Consider the following 23,731-nt stretch of genomic DNA (forward strand, 5'->3'; position numbering starts at 1 on the left):
CACCATACCTCAGTGGATTTTTTTCAAAGTAAAATTTCAAGTCTTACAGTAATTGTGAAATTTCCTCAGTGGAGTGAGTGCCTTTTGATATATACAAGAGGCTATATATCTGCTGTGGTTCACAGGGAGGTCAACAACAGAGATCTGCGTATCAGGCTAGCCTGACAAATTTACACTCAGAAATGTAAGACCTTTACTGTAGGTCTCTCTTCTCAGGTGACCTCCCATTTACCTTGTCATCTGTGCTATGGGTTTTTGTTTGTTTGTTTGTTTTTAAACACAGTCTTACTGATTATACTGAAAAGAATTTGCAGTGATAACTTTATCACGTGGGAAGTGTCTGAGCAGATACTGGCAGACTACAGAAATAAGGGACACGTCTGAAGAATGCCTTTGTTGCTGTTCCTGTTTTCAACATCCTGGCTTTGTTGCTAAGTCGTTTGTACCTTCTTCTTTCACAGTTCTACACATGACAAAATAAGCTATAAGTGGAAAAGAAAATAAGCAAAAAAATGATCTAATGAATGAATAAAAACCAACGGTGCTTTGGTAGATAGAGAAGACTTCAATATAAAGAAGTGAACAATTTTATTTACTCACTATGGCGTCAGTGTTAACTCAGATAGTTCTGTAGCCTTTGTAGCAGCTCTACCTACACCTTTCTCGAAGTGCAGAGTTCTTTGTGCCAGAAGTCTTTGGACAAAGAGTACAAGACAGTCGGTAGTGCAGTAAGCTCAAGTCCTTAGCGTGCACATTACGAAAATGAAAAAGACAGGTAGTAAAGAACTATCTCATCTTGAAGCCCAGATGCTATACCACAGATCAATATTAAATGGTATTGCATGTAAAGTCGAGTGAAAACACACTGATGGACCGTTTCTGTTGAGGGTTTAACATTAAGGCTGACTGACTCCCTGTCCACAAACACAACCAAGTTGCCAAGCACTATTTTTATGCTCTTCTGCCTATCTGGTGTGAAGAGATAAAAGGACTCAGCAACTGAATATTGTGTTTCACAGTATATTTTTGAAGGACAGATGCTTGCTGACGCAAGTTTGAAGATGGTTCAGAACTAACAGAATGCGTGCGTGGGCTCAGGACAGAAGTCTAGGATTACCTGGCTTCACATGCATTTTCCACTGTAAGCTGCAGGCATTCTTCACCTCCACTTATCAGTTACTGAATGGACCGACTACTCAATGACCTAATCAAGTCTGATGTTTTTCCAAGAATGTACTCACTAGTCTGAAAACGTTATCACAAGAGCTAACAAGATATTCATTAGAAACTACTTATCAGCTGGCACTTTAATGGAGTAGCGAAGTAGCATAAAGGATGCTAATATTTTGAGACTAATGGAGTGCAACATAGCAGTTTCACGCTTGAATCCATTCAGGTTCTTGTATGAATCAATATGGTATCGGAATACTCCAATCTCTCAAACTTCTACTCAAACTTTTAAAGAGGCAATCACAGTCACACCCTTTTTGAATGAATATTAATTTGGATGAATATTAATGTAGAGTGGAAACCAACTGGTTTCCCAATAATGCTACATTGACTGTCACGTTATCAATGATAACTGATAGTGTATTTAGAAGTATGTTCAAACAGTTTTGGATTATCTAGGTTTATATTTTACATGCAGAGTATGAACTTAATTAGAGATGAAATGTCTAAAAGAATCCTTAAACACTGGAAACTACACTCACTGCCACTATCTTCATTCTCTGCTCATCAGACAGCTAAAAGGAGATTGGGTCCAGGAGAGGCAACCGAGAAGCTTGATGTTACACAACTCTACAGAGACAATCCAAAACCAAAGGATGAAAGCACCACACTGACCGGAGCAGGTTCATCACCAGGCATCAGCTGTGAGGTCTGCCAGCTCTACTGTTCAAAGATTCTGGGAACAGTTTTGTCTTTTCAGTGATACACAAACGCTGGTCAATGTGGTCACAGCCTAAGCATCAGCTTGGCTCCAACCCACTGCTGTGCTTCCAGCATCAGGAATGCCAAGAAAGGAGGAACTCCTCAAGAAAATAAAATGTATCGACATACAGAACTGTGCTGACAGGGAACAGTGAGTCAATAGGTAGTATCTGACACCTCTGGAGTCTCTCGGGCACCTGAATCCTGCTAGTTTTTGAGCAACACTGGCCTCATCCTGCATGAAAATACAAACATCTCATTCCTGATGTGGCAAACACAGAAATTAATAGCACCAGGTAAGACGACTTGACCAGTAAAGTCAATCAGAATGGAAATTCTTTAATTACTTATCAAGGGCACTGCTGCTTCAGTATCATCAGGGGTGGTGGCAAACCCCAGTAATGACTGGGCTGCCACCGGCTGTGACCTGAGGCACCGGAAGTGGCGATGGCAGCAAGGCTGCACCGTGATGGAAGGCTGCGAGGCCTGTCTTCTCCTTCCACCATTAACAAGTCAGTAATTACATCCATGATGAAGACTAGAATAAACATTTTGTACGTCCTTCTCTCTCAACATACAAAGAGGTGTGTACACATATACAGACTCCTACATGTGTAATTCCCTCACCCATGAAACATGAACTGAAGAAAGCAGCTTCAGTTCTCTTCTTGCCGGAACTCTGGAGAGATCCTCACTTCAGCTCAGGCACAATTTCATTCTATAAAGTTTTCAGAATACTTCCCAGACTGAACAGGGAAAAATATTTATTTTAGCATTTTTCTTTGAGATTCAGCAAACAGAAAAGCTTTTTTCCATCTGCGAGACTGCAAAGGAAACCAACGGTCATAAAACTTTCACCAGACGTACAGCAAGAGAGCAATGCACATTTGGGCAAATAAATAAGTGATCCTCTTTCAGAATATCAGATAAACAATAAAACGTTTGCAAGAACTGATTCAACACAACCATCTGAACCAGTTGGTTTCTCGAGGTAACATCAGAGGCACCGGCCCAGCAGCCTCTCCACAGCACCTGCGGGCCTGCACCCCGAGGCAGCGTTAGAGCTGGCATCCAACCGCCCAGCCCCACAGCTGGAAGCAGAGCACACTGCGCTTGTCCCTCTGTAGGGATTTCCCCGGCTCTCCCCAAAGTCAGGGACTGCCTGGTTGTAACAAGCCTGGAAGAGGGGAGGGTATTTCGTAAGTGACGTTGTGAGCAGATGTTTTTTCTGGTTTCCAAAACACGCAACAGCTAATCAGCCTCATCTTGTTAGCACTACTGTGATAAACAACAACCTACACTCTTCTTGCTGTGTGCAGCATTGTCTTCTCAAAGCCCTGTGGCATTACATGCGCGCATTCACAAGCCTACCACAAAAATTGTTTTGCCACCAATTATAAAGCATTAATATTGCCTTCCACAAGGACCAAACATACTCTGGAAGGGCCCCAACCCACCACATGTGAACATTTTGCTCTTCATACCTCATTGTCAGTTACTGTAACTTCAGTCCCAAAGTTAACAAAAGAATGGCTCACAGGGAAGCTGGGGCCATCCACTTCTGAAGCGCTGAACAAAAAATTGTATTTTACTGTCCTTGGCTTTAGTTTTAATAGAGGAAACTTACTCTGAGTGCCCACCCCATCTGAGTGCCGCACTTCAAGCTCGTGATGAAGCATGTGCAGCATTACACGTAACGAAACGAATGCTAGAACTCTTGCTAGATTCCTCCCTACCCTGTGACGCAGAAGCAAAGGATACATAAGTACAGAATTATTTTTAGTCAGTTTAATCTGCATTCTTCCGTTCCTCACATCTAAAACGATCCATGCAACAAGAATGCAAGACTCGAAAGGTGGCTGTCCCACATTTGAACAGCACATGCCTCTCAGAAGTGACTCCATACCCTTCAGAAGTGACTCCCTCATCCCAAGCAGCTGCCTACGAGCAGTGCTCTCACCTGCCAAGACACTGCACAGCGCCTGCAGCCACGCCAAACCTCCATCCCCTCCAGATGGGAAGGGGTTTGCTTTCAGTCACAGAGGAAAGAGTAAAACCAAAGAGAAGGCAGAAGCCCACCTTGAACTGACAGATTTATCACTAACACCAGCAATATCTGCACGTGCCAATAGAAATATGAAGACTGCAAACCAACTAAAACAATTAATTTGGTATTTTTACACCTGGAGAGGCAGAAGAGCAAGAGGAATTTTGTGGAAAAAGAACTAGCTAGAACAGCTTTGTAAAACTGTGCAGTAGAGAAAGGAATGGCAAAGAAGAGGAAGACAGAATGAGGATAATTATCTTAAAATCTACAACTGCAGAAGAATTTAAATGATACACTTCAAGATACATTACACCTCCTCTTTTCTCAAAGGCTAACAAATAATTTTCAGAAATTTGGCATTCTCAGGAACAATTAATCCTTTTAAACAGACCTTATTGGAGAAACCACCACTAATTCTGTATGAAAATTCTGAAGTTCATTGATACCACCTTTAAGTACTAATCGCCTTTCATCCTCTGTCCTATCCTGAATTCTTTATTACCCCCTCCTCTTTCTACATCTTATTTGCCATTCCAATGACTCTTTAAATAAACTCAGCATGATGGAGGTCATTGGTAGATCTCAGGCACATCCAAAAATAAGTTACTTGCGTAAAAAAGCATATTAAAATGTATTGCCGCGCTGGATGCCCTTCAGAGACACTTCTGCAAAACTCATTCAGCAGCCACAAAATATTCCATTTTATTTATAGCTAAGAGTCTAGTTTATTTTAATAAATCTGTATTCATGCAGACACAGAAAACGAACTTCCTCAGTAGCTGGAAGCTTGCTTCAAAAGCAGCACGGGGCAAAAACTGGTATGATGAAGGAAGGTGACACAGTTCTTATCTGCACCGTGGCAGCGGGATGGCTGAGGTCGCTTGATAAAATCTGGTCCTTCCCTGCAGCACAGCCACGGCTCTCCTCTCGGCTGTGGAGGGGGCTATGGCTCGCTCTGACTTCAGGGCCTCTACACTACCCTCACTACTGCCCAAAGCAAACCGGGGACGTGATTGTACACAGAGGCGAAGTTTAGTGCAAAACAAACCTTACAACACCAAGCCATTCCTAACTGAGTGGAGTCTAGGATGTCAAAAAAACTTCACAGACAGGTTGTTTGTTTTTTTGTTTTTTTAACTAAATCAATTTTAAACTCTTGGGTTTTGACAGCAAACGGCAGCACTAGGGAAATCTTACTGTTAAAGTCAGAGACCAGCTGAGAAATGCCAAGCCAGACTGAAGAGTGACTGGTGTAAAAATAAAAGTAAAATCTCCCCCCAAACAACAAAACCCAGCCCAGTGTGGATGAAAAGTAGAAGCTGAGGAGGGTTGCCAGTATGCTGTCTTGTTACACAGACACCAAATCACTCAACTTATTTCTACAGAGTGTAAATGTCGTGAGTCTGGATTTACGTTCAATGCACATCGCACAGGATGACCCCTGCACAAAGCTAAACTATTCTGAGGGGTAGACCAACCTTTCTGACAGATCTTACAGCGATTCCTCTAGCTAAAGATACCCTGCACCTCCTAGCACGTAACCTTTTCTTCTGCTTAGTGCTCTAACAGACAGCCACCCTAATTTCCCCCCAGAACACCGGCACCGTTTGACCTGGACAAAGTTAATCGGATATTCTCCTTGCTTCTTATGTTTCTGAGAGCAAAAATGGTTTTTCAGCACTTTCCAGAGAGTTTTGAGGAAAGTCTGTCAGGGTCAAAAATTTATTCTATAGTTCAAAGGGTAAGCTTTCACACCTTCGTGTTTTGAAGAATGTGAAATTTGGTAATTGCCCATTTTTCCAAGAAAGTTCTTTTAAAATCTTGAGGAAAAGTGAGGCCATAGCTGAGCCTAAATATGAGCTTCTGAAAACCATGTGATTTGTACAGAAAACGGTATTTTGAAAAGCAAGCTTTAACTCACCTATCAAAACTGAGCTTTCAACCAAAAATGATTACTGGATTAAACTGAACTCTCTCTGACATTTCCATCAGAAAAAAAAAAACAAAAAAAAAACCCTTCTAAAAATGAAAAAATAATGCTGGTCACTGTGTCCTCTACACTCCTCCTGCTGCTCTCTAAGTACGATGAAAGAAACAATCCTGCATTAAAAGGACAGGCTGTGAGAAAAGGAAAACATCAGATTTGGAAGACAGTATGGCAGAGACAGATTGTGACCAAGGGGGATGGCAGAGAGGTCTGGCTGAACGACTGAAACAAAGGAGGCTCTGCAATCTCTTCCTCTACTTCAGAGCGAGGAAGTAGCACAGAAAATGAACAGCAGCAGTGGAAAAAAGCTACATCTGTCTCTGTATTGCTTTAAACAAAGAAAAAGCATTTTCAAGTCCCCAGTCTCCTTTCTTACATTAGAGATTGCATCTGGTGAAATTATTGTTTACTTTTTCCAAATACTTTTTTTTAAACGATTTTTTCTAGACCTAGAACTCAGTTCAAACAACAGAAGATGAGAAACTGGTGTGCTAAAGCACAGGCTGACACAGACCTTCCTCTCTCCCCAGTCATTTAAAATAACCTCCCTAAAAATATTTTAAATGTAAACTCCCAAAGCATTCAAAATTAGGAAAAGTAATGAGCAAAATTTTGTTGTATCAAATAAAGTAAAAAGGTGGGTAACAACAATCCAGACATATTCTATATACATTTCATGGCAATTTCAGAGATCTCCTGTGTCAGCCCCACCCCCCCCAACAGAAACACTCCTGACATTTCCATTGTTTTAGGAATTATATGAAAAGATAAAACTCACTTTCCTTCAGTATCTCCTTTTGCAAACTGAGTTTGTTTCAAAAAGTTAAAACGGAAACGCACTAATCTTTTTCAAAGGGACATCTCAGGTCTTAATGGAGCATAGGACCTTTCAAACTTCAGTCACTGGTTTGATACTCGCCCACGCAGCTGGGGACCAGCAGTAGTTAATGTCCAGTGGTTCTCAGAATTAAGAATCACTGAGGAACCATCACAGATTTATGATCTGCAAAATAAGCAGCTGTGCTCCACGCTGACAGCCCCAGACACTCCGGTTGCTCTGTTAGAGTAATATTTTGGTTTCCATGCAGAAGACAAATTGGAAGAAGCTCATGTTTCCAGGTCAAGACATGCAGCTTAACCAGCATACATGGTTTTGTGTTTTTTTCCACCACAGAACCATTCCTGATTAAGATCTGACAAGGCAATGGGAACAAGTCATTGCTGTATGTTTGGACATGTGAGGACACTACCTGGGAGGCTCTAAAGAGAGTTTTCCGCTGGTCATGCTGATAACTTCAAAAATAAGCTCTAAGAAATTGCTGTCAGTCCGCTGGGCTTCAATTATCTGGCTTCCCAATGCTGGAGAAGGTTTGATCAAGTGCCAGCAGAGCTGTAAGGTTTTCTTTCCCACCAGTAACTCTCAGGGAGAGAACAGTTGTTCCTTACTCTTCCCTACCTGACACCCTGTTTCCCAAGCTCATACTCCATCTTTACAGGTTCTCAGTGGTACCAGCAACCCGGTTCAAACCATCAGTATATAATCTGAAATTATTAAAACCCTGAAGGTGTCCATGACATCGAAGCATTCTGTTAAAAAATAACCCCTAATGAGTAAAGCCAGGTGATCTAGGAAAAAAAAAAAAAAAAGAAGCACTTGCTGTAATGCCCTGAATGGAATCCAACAGAAAATGTCTGTGTAAGCAACAGAAAAAGATGATGCAACATGAGTGAACTCATGCATACACAAAATTCAATTGCTCTCTGCCAATGCTGCCATGGATAAACATGGATACAGTTATCCACATAAATGTTAAATATATATTTAAAGCTACCTGGAAATTTCTAAAAATAAATTTGATTATCATAAACACTGAAGGTGAAAATTCACTGCGCTCATTCCAAACCACAGCTCTAGTCCCAGATACTTTAGTTCTTCACATCTTTCATAAATGATATGGTAAGCCTGAAAAAAGGACAGCAAAATGGTATGACAGTTCTGGTATAGAATTCTTCTGGGTAGTCAAAGAGATGAGAAGAGCTGCAGAAGGACCTGACAATAGTTACAGACCAAATTCAAATACCAGTACATGCAAGGCAATGAACACCAGGGAAAGAACAAGCAAGAGCAGCTACATGCGCACAGACAGCCCCAGGCTCTGAGATGAGCTGTTCTTGCTCTGCTAAGTGATCCCAAAATCACTGTGGGGAACTGGGGACATCGGTCATCTCCCAAACTGATTAAAGCAGAACCAGGAAAGGCACAAAGATAACCTGAGAGGTTTTTGGGGTAGGGAGCACGAAGCGGGTAGGCAAATGCACAAAGACTCGTCAGGCTGGAAGGGGCACAGTGAGGCAGGATATGAGACAGTGTTGCAAAGCCATGGGTCGGTCGCAGAGCGAGTGATTCATCCGTAACTGGCAGGACACGGGAAACAGGGTGCACCCGCTGAAGTCATCGGTGGAAAGTTTAATGCAAAAGGGAAGCAACTCCCTACTGCCACCCTCCAGAACAATTACATGTAGTAAATCCCACGGGATGTTGTAAAAGTCTAAAGTGTAAGCAGTTTAAAAAGGGTATCAGACAAGTCCATTGAATCACAGAATGATTTGGGTTAGAAGGGACCTTAAGGATCAGTTTGTTCCAACCCCCTGCCATGGGCAGGGACACCTCCCACCAGACCAGGCTGCCCAAAGCCCCATCCAGCCTGGCCTTTTACAGCCACCAAGCATCGATGTGCAGAGGGATCTCGCACAGTTTCCCTCCCCACGCTCTTGTTGCTGCCATCTGCTCGCAGAGATCTGCAGGAGTCGCTGTCCTGGGTGTAACTGCAGATCTTATGGTCCAGAGGACACGTACCTCAAGCTGGCATGCCAACCAAGAACGACCCCGACTGGAAAGTCAGCCACAGCACCAGGCAGAACCAAGACCCTCCATTCTCATTTTAGAGGCATGGTACACAGCTCTCAGCCTCAGAGATGTGCTGCTGCAGTAGTTTCCATTTGGGGGATACTTCTAAAAGTTTTATAGGGTCTGTCACGAGAACTAGAAGTTATTTTTAAAAATTAAACCAAGAGGCCCTGCCCTCCAAATCAGTGACTTTGACCCTCTGGAAAAAACAAACCCACACCCAGCAATAAACAATTTCTTACAATTTTAAAAATTTTAGTATTACAAGCACTGTAATGTTCAAGTTCAGTACAAGGAAGGTAACAACATCTTTATGCTCATGTTCAAAATTATGTTTTCAATGTACATGTTTGGAAGCAGGAAGTTAATTCAACCTCAGATTATTTTTTTTTAAAGACAAAAACTTTAAGTAGTCTTGGAAATCTCTTCAGTGAAATTCTAAATACATTCAACTTGCAATTATCCCAGAGATCTGAGGGAGTACTAAGATGACCTGAATAAGGCATATTAGGTAAATGATGTCCTATACAAATTATAAGTACATTCACCTTTGAGAAACTTGAAGGCAGATTTCTATAAAAAGCAGGAACAGATTTAAACATGGCTGTAGAAAAGAACTCCAGTGAGCATCCTGTACTGTGCTTCACACAAGGTCATTCCCAGTTAAAATACCATCTATGGGGACCCACATAAGGAGATCTGAAACCTTACTGCAAGAGGCCAGAAGCTCAGTAAACAGCAAAAGGGAATTAAGACAAAACCACACAATTTTGTGATCCAAACGTGATCAACTTATTTGACATAGCAAGAGCATTAAAATATTCCTGCAGATTTCAGACTTGCAATTAAATGCAAATCAAAACCAAACAGCAGTTAGGAAAATAAAAATAAAATGTCTTCGGGGTTGCGTGCATGTTTTTCTCCCTGTAGCTACAGCTTTCACATCACCTGCTGCAAAATATTTTAAGTGGTAAGCAGTCAGATCTACTTGCTTGAAGAAAAAAATCCCTAGACTAGAAAAAAACAGTACATAGCTATCAGAAACTCATAATAGAGGCAATGTTGAGATACAGCTTCCCCAGATGCACACCAGCCAAGCTCCTGAAAGCAGGAGCTGGGGTGACTTCTTGCCCTTATTACCAGATTTTAACTCTTCTGGAGAGAAAATCATCTTGGTACTGTCTGTAACAGGACACTGAATTATTTCTCTTCCAAAAAGATTCAATGTGTACAGTGATTAAAAGCAAGAAGTGCACTAAACAAAACCGCAGGGTGAATTTTAAAAAAGTAATCCACTGGGAGATCAAAGAGCTCTGTGGAAGAAGCATCTTCCTTTCATCCCCAAGATACAATGTGTGCTGGTACTTGCACTCCTAATGAGGACAGGTAGTCTTTGGATTGCTGGTGGTTTCACAATATGCAGGCAGGCTGCTTTATGTATCATTAACCCAAATGCGTAATTTAAGTATCATACTTTTACGAAACATCAGCGATAGGATTACTTTATTTGCTTTGACAATGGTTACTAGCAAATGCTCAAGGGAAGTTGATAAGAAGAAGAGTGGTCTCATCTCAGATGGACCTAATATTTGATGTACAAGCATCGGCTGTTTTATTTTAGGATGAAGAAGAGCCCCAGCCTAGTACACTATAACAAACTAGACCTAAATTGTTCTGCAAGGCCTTCTTCTTGCTAGAGAGCAGCAGACTTCCAAACCAGGAATCTATTGTAAAAGCACATAATGACTCACTGAACTTAAAGGGCACAATCAATAAAGAAGATTTATGTTATCTTTATTTTCTTTAGTTTGTTCTACTTCCAAGTACGTAGCAAACACGAGTTTCTTTTTTTTACTGAACCACCCAACTGCACTGTTGAAATTACCAAGCAGAAGCAGAGAGCTGGAATAAGTGACATTCAAAAGACTCTGTTTTTTATAAAGAAGTGAGAAATGATAAATCCTTTTTGGTCATGGAAAGGTAGCATTTTATTATTTTTATTTTTTCAGAAACAGTGCCATCCTCCTTGATCAAGGTCTCCTACTCTGTCAAAGCTGCTCCCAACACTAAGGAGCAAGGCAGCCTCAGGTTTCCCTTAGACAGCTGCAAGTTGCTTTTCCCAGGTGATAAAGCCTGTAGCACTGCTGTGAAAAAAGTTCCCATGTTATCACCCCCAGACTCTGTGTAGGGCCTACGCAAAACAAGGATTTCTCTGGAAAAAAATGACCTCTTCAGCTGGTGGTTGAACTCCTGAGTGTATGGGGTGGGAATAGGGAGACGCTTGAGAGGGAGCGTTGCAGGAGCTAGAAGTAACAGTAAAGGAAGAAAGTGTCTGTCAGCTACTTCCTAGGGCACCAATCACTAAAAAATGCCTAAGAACATCCAGAAAATGATGGTGGGGAATAATATTGATCAAGACCAGCACCACTAACATAAAAACAACTAAACATGCAACCATCAGACATATCAGAAATACTAATTAAAGTATTTGTGCTTGAGGCCTCACACCCTTTTCCTGACCCAAGAACTCTATTATACATACACATGCATTTGCAGCATGAGAAGAAATAGAGCAGAATTTAACAGATCATGAAGTACTATTAATATGCTCCAAATAAGATTTTTTTTCAAGAAATTTAATCTTTAATCAAGTTCTTACCCCAAGAGTATGCATGATGACAACTTCCTAGCAACCAAGGTAATTATTTCTCAGCCAGCATTCAGTTACAACATCACTGGCATCTTCATACCAATGAGTGATACACAGCCCAGAAGATACACCCTGCCTTAATGAAATACCCTTGCTTGCTTCATTGATTAAAGAAGAAAACGTTTGTATGCCAAAATTTGGTTTTACCCACGTCCAGGGACAAAGACCTCTTAAAAAAAAAAAAAAAACTGCAAGAAAATATTTAATTTCTGAGCAGTCAATATCAAATCCAATCAATTGTGGGCAGACGAAAAGTGAAAGCAAAGCAAGTAACAGCTGTGTTACAACAATCAGGTATGTGGTGCTGCTTTTTCTTTTTTAATCAACTTCCTAGAAGCAGTTTAGATCTGCATATTTATGTGTTTTAACTCTGTGCATCCAGATGTAGATATATAAAAAGACAGAACCACAAAGCAGATGGTTATATATATATATATATGCACAACTTCTCTCTCCATTAGTGTAGGCCCTGAGACAAAGAACTGCTGAGGATTAGTATTTTAAATGGTAACCCATTATAAGTTTCAATTAGATTTGCTATTGCAAGAATATTGCTCTGCTCAACAATTAAGAGTGTGTTTTTTGCAAAAAAAGCTGAAATTTGTCAGGAAGTTAAATTCTATACATAGTAATCTTTCAGAAGCCCTATTATTTAAAAACAAAGTGATTTTTTTTGTCTGTTGTTATTATAGGAAAAACACTAAGCTGGGTTTAGCATCAACTTAACACTGAAGTGGAAAAGATGACATAGCCTTCAAATATACTCTGCAAAACTACGTTAAACCATAAGGCATTAGTCAAAAATTTCACAGAATCACAGAATAGTTTGGGTTGGAACCATCCAGTTCCAACCCCCCTGCCATGGGCAGGGACACCTCCCACTAGACCAGGCTGCCCAAAGCCCCATCCAGCCTGGCCTTGAGCACCTCCTGTGCCTGTGCCTCACCACCCTCTAAGTAAAGAATTTCTTCCTTATATCTAATCTAAATCTACCCTTTTTTAGTTTAAAACCATAACTCCTTGTCCTAACAACTCTAACATGCTAAGCCATAGAATGGTCACTGAACTTTTCAAAAGAAAATCGTTGTTAAATAATGAGTTGCCTACCTGTGTGAGACTCACATACACACAAGACATTGCTATTGATTTCCCATATCCTGAAACATGCTGCTAGTAACTTCTGAGTAATTTATATATATATATATATATATATATACACTTTAGTTCAATGTGCGACTAGAAGGTTTATTTCCTACCTGTAATGTACATGTGTAACTGTTGGTTGCCGGTAGCCAAGAATCCAGGTTTGGATGTCTATAGGTTCACCTTTGGGATATGCAATGGTTGTATCTATCACCCACTGGAGGCCTTTTGATTTGCTCTCTAGGAGTAAAAAGAAATGCTGTATTAAAATTAATCAGAAAGTGCATGACACTGATTTGATAGTTATTCCATTTTTAGATTACTTTATGAGTTATGAAGCTCAAATATAGCTTAAAAATTTGAAAACATAAGACAGCCAAAAATCAAATCTAGATTTCATTTCAGAGCACAGAAACACTCTTTACAAACTCTGGCAAGACCAACATTTTATGACAGAGCAACTCGAGTTTTTGGGTATAGTCATATACCACCTTGGCCCAAATCTTAGGTGCTTCCCCCCATTCCACAAAAGGAAAACTTAAAAAAATAAAGATCCAATTTTCTTTGCACTTTAAGGACATTTACAGATGGGCCTTTGTAAGAACTCTCAGCACCTATATCATTTGCAGCTCGCTGATGAAGGAATAGCCACGCAGATCCCTTTGGGCAACCCACCTCACTGCCGGAGTAAGGCAAGTAGATAAAGGTGATTTGTGTCATAAAATACAGTTGGATTTTCAAAGTTTTTTGGTTGGTTGTTTAAATAAAAAAGCCCTTACTGGTTCTTAAAAATCTGAGGATAAAGCGGAAAAATTGGTCACTTTTTGTGTGAAAGACAGGAAAGCAATGAAGAGGAAAAGATGGTCAGTTTTCACAATGGAGATTCCATCCACGAGGTCTCTGGAAGGCCGATAGCAGAGCATGCTCTTACACTCCTCACCATATTCAGAAAATGAAAAAGGGTCAAAGGAGGTGAACATGCTTGCTGTGAAAATTATTCAGCAGAGTCATATTTAAACCTTAACGTAAGTTACTACCAGCAATAGTCAAGAACAGATAGCAGCTTAGCCAAGCCCTCTCTCTGCTCTTGCTTCAGCCCATCTGGCCTGTCTTCAATCCCCAGGTTCACCAAGGGGGAGAGCAGCAGATCTGGAAAGCGAGCCAAGAAGAAGAAGGGGCACACTGCCAGATGGCACTTTGAGCTGAGTTTGTCAATTTTATTTCCACTCCGTGGGAACTGGAGTTGTCTTCTATCTGAGGTCATGTCACATTTGGGCTAGTAGAGTAATAGCATACAGTTACATCATAGCCAGCAGTATATCTCACAGAATTTTGAAAGGTGTCTATTATAAATAACCACCTGTTGGCAAAAGTAAGAGGTGTTACATCTTAGTACCACGTTCAAGACTCTTCAAGCCTGCAACTGAGATACTAAAATATGATAGAGGTTGAGACAAAAAACAGCCAGCATGAAGACAGTGAGAGACTGTTCACCAACCTTTCCAATACAAGTATAGGTAGAGGTATTCAAACTGAAGCCAAGAGAGAAAGGTTTCAAGACAGAGAAGAATGATTCTTCATGCAAAGGGAAATAAAACCGCAGGGAACTCCTTGCCAAAGGATGTTAAGGATGCCAAGACTGGGCTTCATGAGGAAACTGGACAGGTATACGGAAAATGTCCATTGGAGGAATAAATAAATAAGCAGAAACCCCCACCTGGCTCACGCAACGTGCCACACTGAAAATAATCACAAACTAGGAGAATGTAAGGGAGAAGTGTGACGGGAGGAGTGTGATGTGTATTCGCTCTGGTCATACTTTTCCTCTGGTATGCATTTGGAACCACAGAGAAGATTTGGGGTTAGACAAATGTCTGGTCTTGTCCAAAATTGCCACCCAAATTTTACTGAGGAGCTACCGCAGACATGAAGAAATCTGCAATGCAGTCTGAGGCACACTCTGAAAGCCACACCAACTAGAACATACCTGACTGACTCACAAGTTTCCACCTGCATTTCATTTAATTTGTACTTAAATTAATTAAGTGTCTGAAGACATTTACAGCAACCCTATCACATATATCTGTCGTCTTAAAAAAGCACCTAATGTTGTCGCGGTGTCTAGCTGTACCACTTCATTACCAATGCAAATGCAGTACCTGCGTGGGGCGAGACGGTGTTTCATACCATTTAGTTCATGAATGCAGCATGCAATGTTCCAAAATCTGACAACGTGCAAGCTACACAGGTCAAGCTGAAATATCCGCAGTGTCACCTTCTGGAAATACTGTATTTCAAAATGCTGACAGACACGTGAAATGAGAACACAAGGCTCCAGGCCTGCCAGGATCATGACAGAGTGCTTGTCAAGACGCTCTCAAGAAAAGCACTAAGTGCAGAGCCCTTCATTTTAAAAGTAGCAATGTATTAGAGAAAAGCCAATATGAAATTAATAGTAAATCCACATAAGTATTCATTTAGAAATGGATTTCGAAACAAGGCCATTCGATTTATTATTTTCCCAGATGTAAAGTGGGAATGGACAAAGACAAGTAAATTGTCTGAGTAAGCAACAAGGATCATTAATTGTAATTAAAAAGCGCCAGATAAATATGGGCACATTATCTTATTATTTACAGTAAAATGTTTTAAAATCATTTATTAAATATTTAGCTAGAATTTCAAACTGTTCTTTCAGTGGATAATGCTTCAAACTTCATTATGGGAAGACTGCTGCAGTCCTCCTCATTGCTGATTTCTTACCTTCTGCTTTTGTGGGGCAGATCTGTGCGTGGATTCCTCAGATCAGCTCCAACCCCTTCTAGGGCAGTGTGGGGAGAAAGACCTGCCTCTGGCAGTCCACCAGGAACCCCAAGTTAAAAAAAAAAAAATAGTTCTAAAGGCAACTTCACCCTCTATAGGCCTTCCTTTGAGCAACTAGGTCTTAGTGCAGCTACCTCCACGGGCCATTACAAAAGCACCATCGAATCAAAACCAGACATCTTTCTGCATACTCTGGTTTAAAATAAGCCTTATATAATCGTCCAAGATCTCATGCTGACAAAAAAAAGAAAAAAAGCCTAAGTCACCAAGGATTTTTTAAAAATTAATTGTGAAATAAATCTTACTGTCCTTTTTGAGGGGTTATATTGTGCTGTGTCCTGTCTATGAGGCATGCTTATTTTTAAAGCCACGAAGCTCTAGCAGATCCTGATGGACAACTGCACACAACACAAGGGGGTAGGACCTCCACATCTCTGAGGATGCTGCTTTCAGGCGTAAAGAGACCTTTGAACAAGCAGAAGCTCAGGAGAGGCTACTACAAAAGTTATAATACGATGTGAATCTCAGGTCTGGTATTTGTAACAGAAAAAGAGGGCATCAAGTATACCTGTTCAAGAACTCCTCTTGCCAAGTTTGGCTTGGCCAACGCAGGTACAGATGTTTCTGGCAGCTAAACCCTTTTGAACATTCTACCTCCGCTAAAAGACACCCTCATCCTTCATTTCTAGCACCTGCTGAAAGACTGAGCAGCCTGGCTGCCAGAGACTTCAGCAGCAGAAACAGCTGCAGAGGCCAAATTTAAGCTGATCTCTCCGAGGACTAGTTTTTCCTGTCCTCAGCATCAGACCGCTTGCCACTTTCAGCCCAGGTGGATGATTTTAATTTCTCAAATTGCCTCAAAATGCCAGCAGTCCGATTATTTTTACACTGTACATAAACGTTCACAACAGGACTGCGGGGATCTGTCCTACACAGCTGTACTCAAACCACACGGTAAAAATATACCTCAGTATCAATGGTACTCACTTGCCTTGTGAGTGCTAAGGCAAGACATGCACACATGCACAAAGACAAGACTGAGCAATCAGAGGTTATGGCAGTTTTCTGATCTAGACAAAAATCAAAATAAACCAGTCTCCTACATTTTTTTTTTTTAATCACCAGCAGATATAAATCTTCATAACTATTTTGTCTTATTTTTTTCTAACTCTGCATTCAGTGATGGTACGTTGTTTTTTATTTAGTTCAGGCAGATTCTTCAAGACAGTCAGTGCTCTCTCATTTTCTGTGGTGCTCACACAGCAGACACTTGACCATCTCCAATTGGAAATTTACTTAGGCTCAGAGCTTCTGAGACTCAGAGCTTCACATTGTCCCCTCCATTTACTCCCTGGTGTTACTCCCACCCAGTGCTGCCATCCAGGTTCGACTAGGAGCAGGACTCTTCAAAGCCACCAGCAGACCATCAGTAGTCACCACTGAGAAAAAGAATAAGCTATAAAGAGAGGCTTAGCTGGAAACCTTGCCTCCAGCCAAGCTCTGGAACACTGTCAAATTGCACTTGGAATACGAAAGAAATCATCAACCGAGAGTGAACCTGGGGACTCCAGCTCCCACTTGTGAAAGAAAATATTTGCTAGCATTCACTAGGATTCAGGTGTGGCTTCCTGAACAGCTTACACTGCTCTAAATGCAGCCAAAAGAGGCCCATTGCCTCCCCTGCAACACATTCCGGCCTGCCCTCACCCTCTACTTGTCCTCTTGTGATCAGCTGGAGCACTGACCTCAAAATCAACTCCTTCCTCAAAGATTAGCACTCAGACAGAACATCTTACTCATCATCCCAAGATCTCTCTGCAAGAAATCACCTGGGAACAAAACCAGAAGCCCCCTTTCCAGGATTAAAACAAACAGCCAAGACCACCTTCCCACTTGTTATTCAAGTCACATTCCACCACAAAAAGTGAATCAAAACGTGAGCTAAAAACAACAAGTCCAGAGTCCAGCTCTGCAGAAAGGAAAATTGAATTTCTCTGAGAAAGAGCAACAAAACTGAGTGTACTGTGCTACCTCTGAAAACAGTCAGGTAACATTTCAATATGGCTGTGACCAAGCTCATAGCACCCTCTTATCAGACAGAAATTACTGCACAGTAAAAAAAAAAAAAAAAAAAAAAAGGATAAAAAATATACTAGAGCACAGCTGATCAAAAATAAGCTCTGTAATGCATATCTTCAGTCAGCAACTGCTCCAAACTGCTTTGAATTGCCAACTCTTCCTTCTTAGGAGTTGGATCTACATATAACTCAACCAAAGAACAACAACAGAAAAAAGCAGACTAGTTGATTCTTGCCAGAAGATTTTGCTAGTTCTTGCAAAGAGAACTCTCAAACTTTCAAGACTATCAATTCTTTCCAACTCAGGAAACACTTCACTTGCAACTGTGACCTAAATGCCCTGTAAAAAGAAAAAAAAAAAAAAAGGAAAAAAAACACCAAAGAAAAACAGCCCAACCATCAGTCCCCACACGGTTAGGGTGATGATGGACAGATATCAAGTATTTTTATGCTGTCCTGTTTCTATTCTGCACTAACACCCAGGAAACTCAACAGGAAAGGGATATTATTTTTGATGAGAAGGAGTTAATGTATAAAGCACTTTAACAAAAATCAGGTGAGGGGGGAGATGAACTCTAATCATTATTAATAAAACTTGGAAGTAACAAAAAGATTGGGAGAATGATAAATAACGGAGCAGAAAGCTTACTATAATAAGTTGAATAACTTGAGAACCCAGGACAGTGGAACACCAGGAACACTGTCAAGTAACACAGTGCAGAGAACACGAAGAAGTAGTGCAAAGGAAAAATGTTTTCACTGAACCGCGAAATTCAAATGCGATGCTACTAAAACAAAAAAGTCACTTCCCAAGCAAGGGAGTGCAGTAAGGAAGGACAAAGTTTACGCACAATTTCTATGCAAGGCACTGGTGAAAACAAAACCGTACACGCAGCTAGTTCTGGCATCCACAACTCAATGATGGTAAACCAAAGAAGATACACCCAAGTTTGATTTCACTGAGATAGATTTCTTCAAGTGGTTAAAAAAGGGAAAAATAAAACAGATAAAAAGGAAAGATGACCATTAACCTGTTACACTTTAAAATTATATAAACTTGTAATGTTTTATTTCCTTCAGCTGAACAAATATTCCTCAATTTTCTCAAGTGGCAAGAGTAAAGTAAAAGCATTTGGAAGGCAGAAGATTTGAACAAGAGTCTTCCATGCAAGGTATAGATCAAGAACTAAACTTTCATACATTTCTGGAAGAGAAATTTTACAATGGTAAATTTTACCATGGTAAAAACATTTTGGTGAGCTTAAGAGAGGAGAGGACTTAAAATAAATAGCTCGGTTTCACGTGTCAAATATTACTCTTTTTAGCCTACAAAATTTATTTTTACTTCTCTTTTCCTTCCCTTTTATTATGTTTTCATGTCCAGTGCTCTTTTACTCTGAAAGAATAATAGCTAAAAACAAATATTTCTCTCCTATTTTTCCCCAATTCTGTCTTTTCAGAAGGACGGGTAGATGTACTTCTATTATATTTCTGAGATGAGTCATTTATTTTGTTACCCAACTAAGTCAACTGTTATCAGATACCCATTTCTCAAGGGTCTGAATCATGCCACTCAAACAAACAAACAAAAACTAGCAGAGCTTGATGTTCAGAGAAGTTGCACTCTAAGATAGAAATCTCAGATTATGAAAACAAAGTGTGTTTGGTTCCCTTCCAGCACCAGAAGACCTGCATTTCATTTGGGGAACTTACTTTTCATACTGTTCTGCCTTTGAGAGAAGAAGAAATGGAACAGGCTGAACTTTTCCTTCTTCTCATTTTTTAGAACCTAGAATTTTCTAAGAAAATTAAGGCTTTCTTGAGTCCTTCTTTTCCGAACGTAGCCTGAAAGGAAATATTCTAATGCATTTCACAGCTTGATTTCGGTTCATTTAAAATATTCCTTCCACTCCTGCAAGAGCATCATCTCCATTCATTTCCAATGTTGACAAAAGTAACTTTGAAACTAAAAATCTGGAAGTAATTTCTGTGTGAGGCTTCCTCTTAACCCTGAAATTTGAACTTCAGCACAGAAAAAAAAATGTTATCTGTGAATGTGGCTTCACTAGGTTGTGTATTTGGTTCCAAATGAGTAAAACTGCTAAATGATTATAATAATTTTGGTATGGAAATACCAGCACCACCCACCAATAAGAGAACAACACAAATCCCCTATCCATCGTAAGTAAAAGAAATCCACAGCTAGGTTAAATAGGATCCAACTCCGCTGTCTGAAAGTGCCAAGAAGTTCATTTTTAAAACTGAGAGACTAAAAGCACCAAGTCCCATAACTACAGGCATTATTTATATCCCAGCTGTACTCTCCCCTACAGCCCAGGCATCCCAGAACAATAATGCTGCAGGAATAGTCTTGATCCCTCATAACTCTTCCAATACAAGAGACCCAAACCAATCTTTCAAATCCTGTCAGTGACAGCATAACTCCCAGTAACAAAAGGACAGTCATCATAAAAATCTGGAGAGAATAAAGGAAACTGAACTCAACAGAAAATAGTTCAAGAAGAATGAAATACACAGTACTGGATGCAAAATTACTTTTAAAGCCAGAAATAAAGATTTAAACGTAGCTTATTCCATATTCCAGAAATACTTTTACTGCAGTTCCATAGTACTGTAAAGCAGCATAAACCATTGGTTTTGCAGAAAGGAGCTGCCCCACCTCCTCGCCCCTGCCAGGTGCTCATTCCAGTATCTGCTCTGCCCATCACGTGTGCTGAGACAAGCATTCATGCAACCATAGTGCAGACTAAATCAAATTAAAATTAAGGTTTTCTTTTTCTTTTTGCCTCAACATCAAAAATAGAGGAAATAAAAGCAAATATGAAAACATTTATATAAATGAGTGTGCATTATGGGTGTATTTGACATGTACACAGACCAACTCAATATACATAAAAAGCTTTGCTTAACAATGCAAACATCTTGGACATTCAATTTGCTTTTTATCCCCAAGAGTTAAGTGATCTTCACCTTTTATCACAGCGTCTCCACCTGCAGGAGTTCCGTTTTCTTGCGGAGCAACAAGCGTTTTCAGGATTACTTGCGTTGCCCCAAGTCTTGGCAGGGTGACATGTTTAAGAAATGGCAAATTGTTTTTCTTGGCAAATGCCTGGCTTGTTTCCCTCCTTTTCCTAAGAAAGCCACCCTCTGGAAATAAAACAATCCATTTCCGATTACGGCTCCTGTAATATTTTTCTAGATGCTCCTGGAGTAACACAAGCTGCTGGTCACGGTGTGCTTTTCCCTATAAGAATAAAACATTGCCTGAATAAAATGAATGCTTAAAAGAGACAACATCAGACCAACAATTAATACATTTCAAAGATTTCTCTCCCCTTTCAGAGACTCAAACAAGCCTCTGTGAGGCATAAAACAATATACTCCTCAGAGTACCCACTGGTGCTTCACAAACAGGCTGAAAAAAAATCGTTGCTAGCAAGGATGAAACTCTCTATTTGGTGACTTCTCTGCAGGAGTCACGTCTGGACGGTGAATGGGCACTCCACCTAACAGGGGGATGTCATCACAGAGTTTCTTATTGAACTCCTCAAGCTGAAATTACTGAACTGAATTCTGCAATACAGCCTGGAGGTCAAGCTATGTTTCTGAGGTTCACGTAGCACCAGTAATTTCTACTAGCCGAACATTAACTTTCCTTGCATCATCTTCCACACACCTCTTCCCTTCAGCCCCAGCCGGGACAAGAGCTGCACGGGCACCAGAAGCCACAGCTAAACCTCACGGCCAGGCCCAGGTTCCCCACCACAGCAGAACGGCAGATTTCTCCCCAAACCGGGCCGCTTGGTGCTTCCCCTCAGCTGAAATCAGCACCCTGACGGGCATAGTTAGGGACTGGATCTCTTCCATACCACATGCGAAAGGAAAAAAGCCTCATTTGAAAAATGAAAGGCTGGGCTGCAATGTTTACAGGTTTTCTTCCTCTAGGAGAAACTGTTGAGTGGGAAGCATTTTTTGCTTTGCGTAAACTTCAAAAAAAAAAAAAAGCCCACAGCAATAAAAGTGAGAGACAGCCTAGCCAACTAGATGTATGACACCAACTTCTAGTTTGATAATTAGCTGTATATGGACTATAGCCAGGTGATAATTAAACCCGAAGGACCAAGGGTAGGGAAAAAGACTCATTAATTTCTCTCCTCTTTAACATATTAGGACAACTTTTTCCACTTAAGACAGTAAAATTTGTCTTTAATTACTGCAGAAATATCTACATCATCTTCAACAACAATCTTGTCTCTTCCCACCTCCACACGAAGCAAGAGCAAGCCACCCAAATTTTCACAGGCATGAATTTACATGAATTAGCATTTTAAGGGTTCTCTAAGTTCAAGGTATTGTCACAAACCTTCCACTGTACTTTTTTTTTTTCCCCTGGCAGGAAGAGGGAAGTAGTGGTGTTAAGTGGAAAACAAGAAGAAACAGTATTTTATTAAAGACAAGTTTTGTGAAAGTCTGTATCCTAAATTTTAAAATCTCACCACTGCAATTATTTCAAACTTACCTCATGAAAAGGAAGGGAAATGCTCTGCCTGCTCATATTAATGCAATTAAAGAGCAATATAAGAGTTCCTCAGTTAAAACGGTCTTTTGACACCAGACCACAGGGCTCCAGGATAGCACAGTACTTAAGAAAAGAGCAGTGAACAACGAACTGTATGCAAGTTAAATATCAGAACTTTCCAAAACCTAAACATACCTGGCAAATACAACAGGTGGATAACTGAAATTTAGCAAACACTGGCAGGTTTAAGATGTGGCTGTAATTAAGGTGAAAAGCAACCATAACAGCTAGTGGAACACTGAAGAACCCTGGAGGATAAATGCACTTATACTACCCAGAACAAACAGAAAGTAAGTCATACAGGCACAGGAGAAACTCCTTAATACAACCAGTTCTGGAAAGTCATGGCTACTTGATCAGCATCAGAGGGAACAGGCTCAGCTTTCTTTCCTTTAGAGGAAAGAAAACAGGTAGCAGCAAAGCATTGACAAATTCTTTAGGGTGCCATGCTATTTGCATCATCAATATGGCAAGTTACTGACAGTCTTGGTTACCTGTCAACTTCTCAATGGGAGAAGAGAAAGCACCATTCTCCTTCTAGTAGACGCCAAAAGCATTCCTAAAACTGCCATTGTTGCTGCTCATGAAAGTGAGGCTAACATACCTTTTTAACCAAATCGGTTATATTGCACCATCATCAAATTGCTTATTATTTCTGTAAAATAATGTATTTGCTCATCCAAATATTAGTAGGGCCTTTCTACAGTTAGGTAAAAGATCATTACTCTCTCACACCCTAAGCATGTCTGCTACACCCATTGATAAGAAGCTACCAAATGACTCAGAAACATTTTATTTTCAATATGTTTCTATGTAGACTTAGGATGATATTTTGTTTTTGATGTTGCAGACCTCAGTCACTTGAAGAGGAATGTGGAAAACTATTTTTTGCAGCTCAGTAATAGTTCGGCTTTGTAACTGGAATTGCAACAACACATTCAGAAATTGTAATTAACAAACTGACAGCCACGTGTACCTCAAAATGTGTATTTTGTGAATTTTAACCACTGAAATATATTATGAAGTATCAAACCTGTTCTTTTCAATACTCTCACAGTACGCTGTCGTGTATCTCAAGACCTTAGCTTTATTATCTAATTTTGCCTGATGTTTTCTAAACAGGAGTCTGGTTTTAGTTAAAATCTCACTGTAGATGTTTATCGCTGTATTTCTTTCTGAGTAAATTAGCTTACCCTCCTATGTAAATGCAAAATACGTGGATTTTCTCTGGTTGCCAACAGAACTCAAGTCCAGACAAAAATAAAGAGGAAAGAAACATGTATGCTAGATACTACTGCTCATAGCACCAGATCCATGCTTACCACTGTACTTTTACGTTTCTACTTTTACAGTGTAGTTTAATCAACACCTAACAAACTCCCCCCAAAAGAACAAAAACAAAACAAAAGCCCAGGGAAAAAAACAACTAAAGAAAAATAATAAATCATTTTTTCACTTATTAACATTTAGGATGCTGGGCCCAACACATTCTTTCCTGATGCT

General features: G+C 40.3%; 1 protein-coding gene across 3 annotated transcripts in view; it reads right to left on the reverse strand.

Annotated features, from left to right (window-relative positions):
• LPGAT1 (lysophosphatidylglycerol acyltransferase 1) overlaps positions 1-23,731 on the reverse strand; it is a 67,143-nt gene that overhangs the window by 10,452 nt on the left and 32,960 nt on the right. For all 3 annotated transcript variants that reach the window (XM_040552781.1, XM_040552783.1, XM_040552782.1), the window contains 2 exons: positions 20,620-20,893; positions 12,841-12,967 (listed from right to left, as the gene is read on the reverse strand). In XM_040552781.1, the coding sequence (XP_040408715.1) occupies positions 12,841-12,967; positions 20,620-20,893 (401 nt within the window). The remainder of the gene's footprint in view (positions 1-12,840; positions 12,968-20,619; positions 20,894-23,731) is intronic.

Source organism: Cygnus olor, chromosome 3, assembly GCF_009769625.2.
Source record: "Cygnus olor isolate bCygOlo1 chromosome 3, bCygOlo1.pri.v2, whole genome shotgun sequence".
In the NCBI taxonomy this organism is placed as follows: Eukaryota; Metazoa; Chordata; class Aves; order Anseriformes; family Anatidae; genus Cygnus; species Cygnus olor.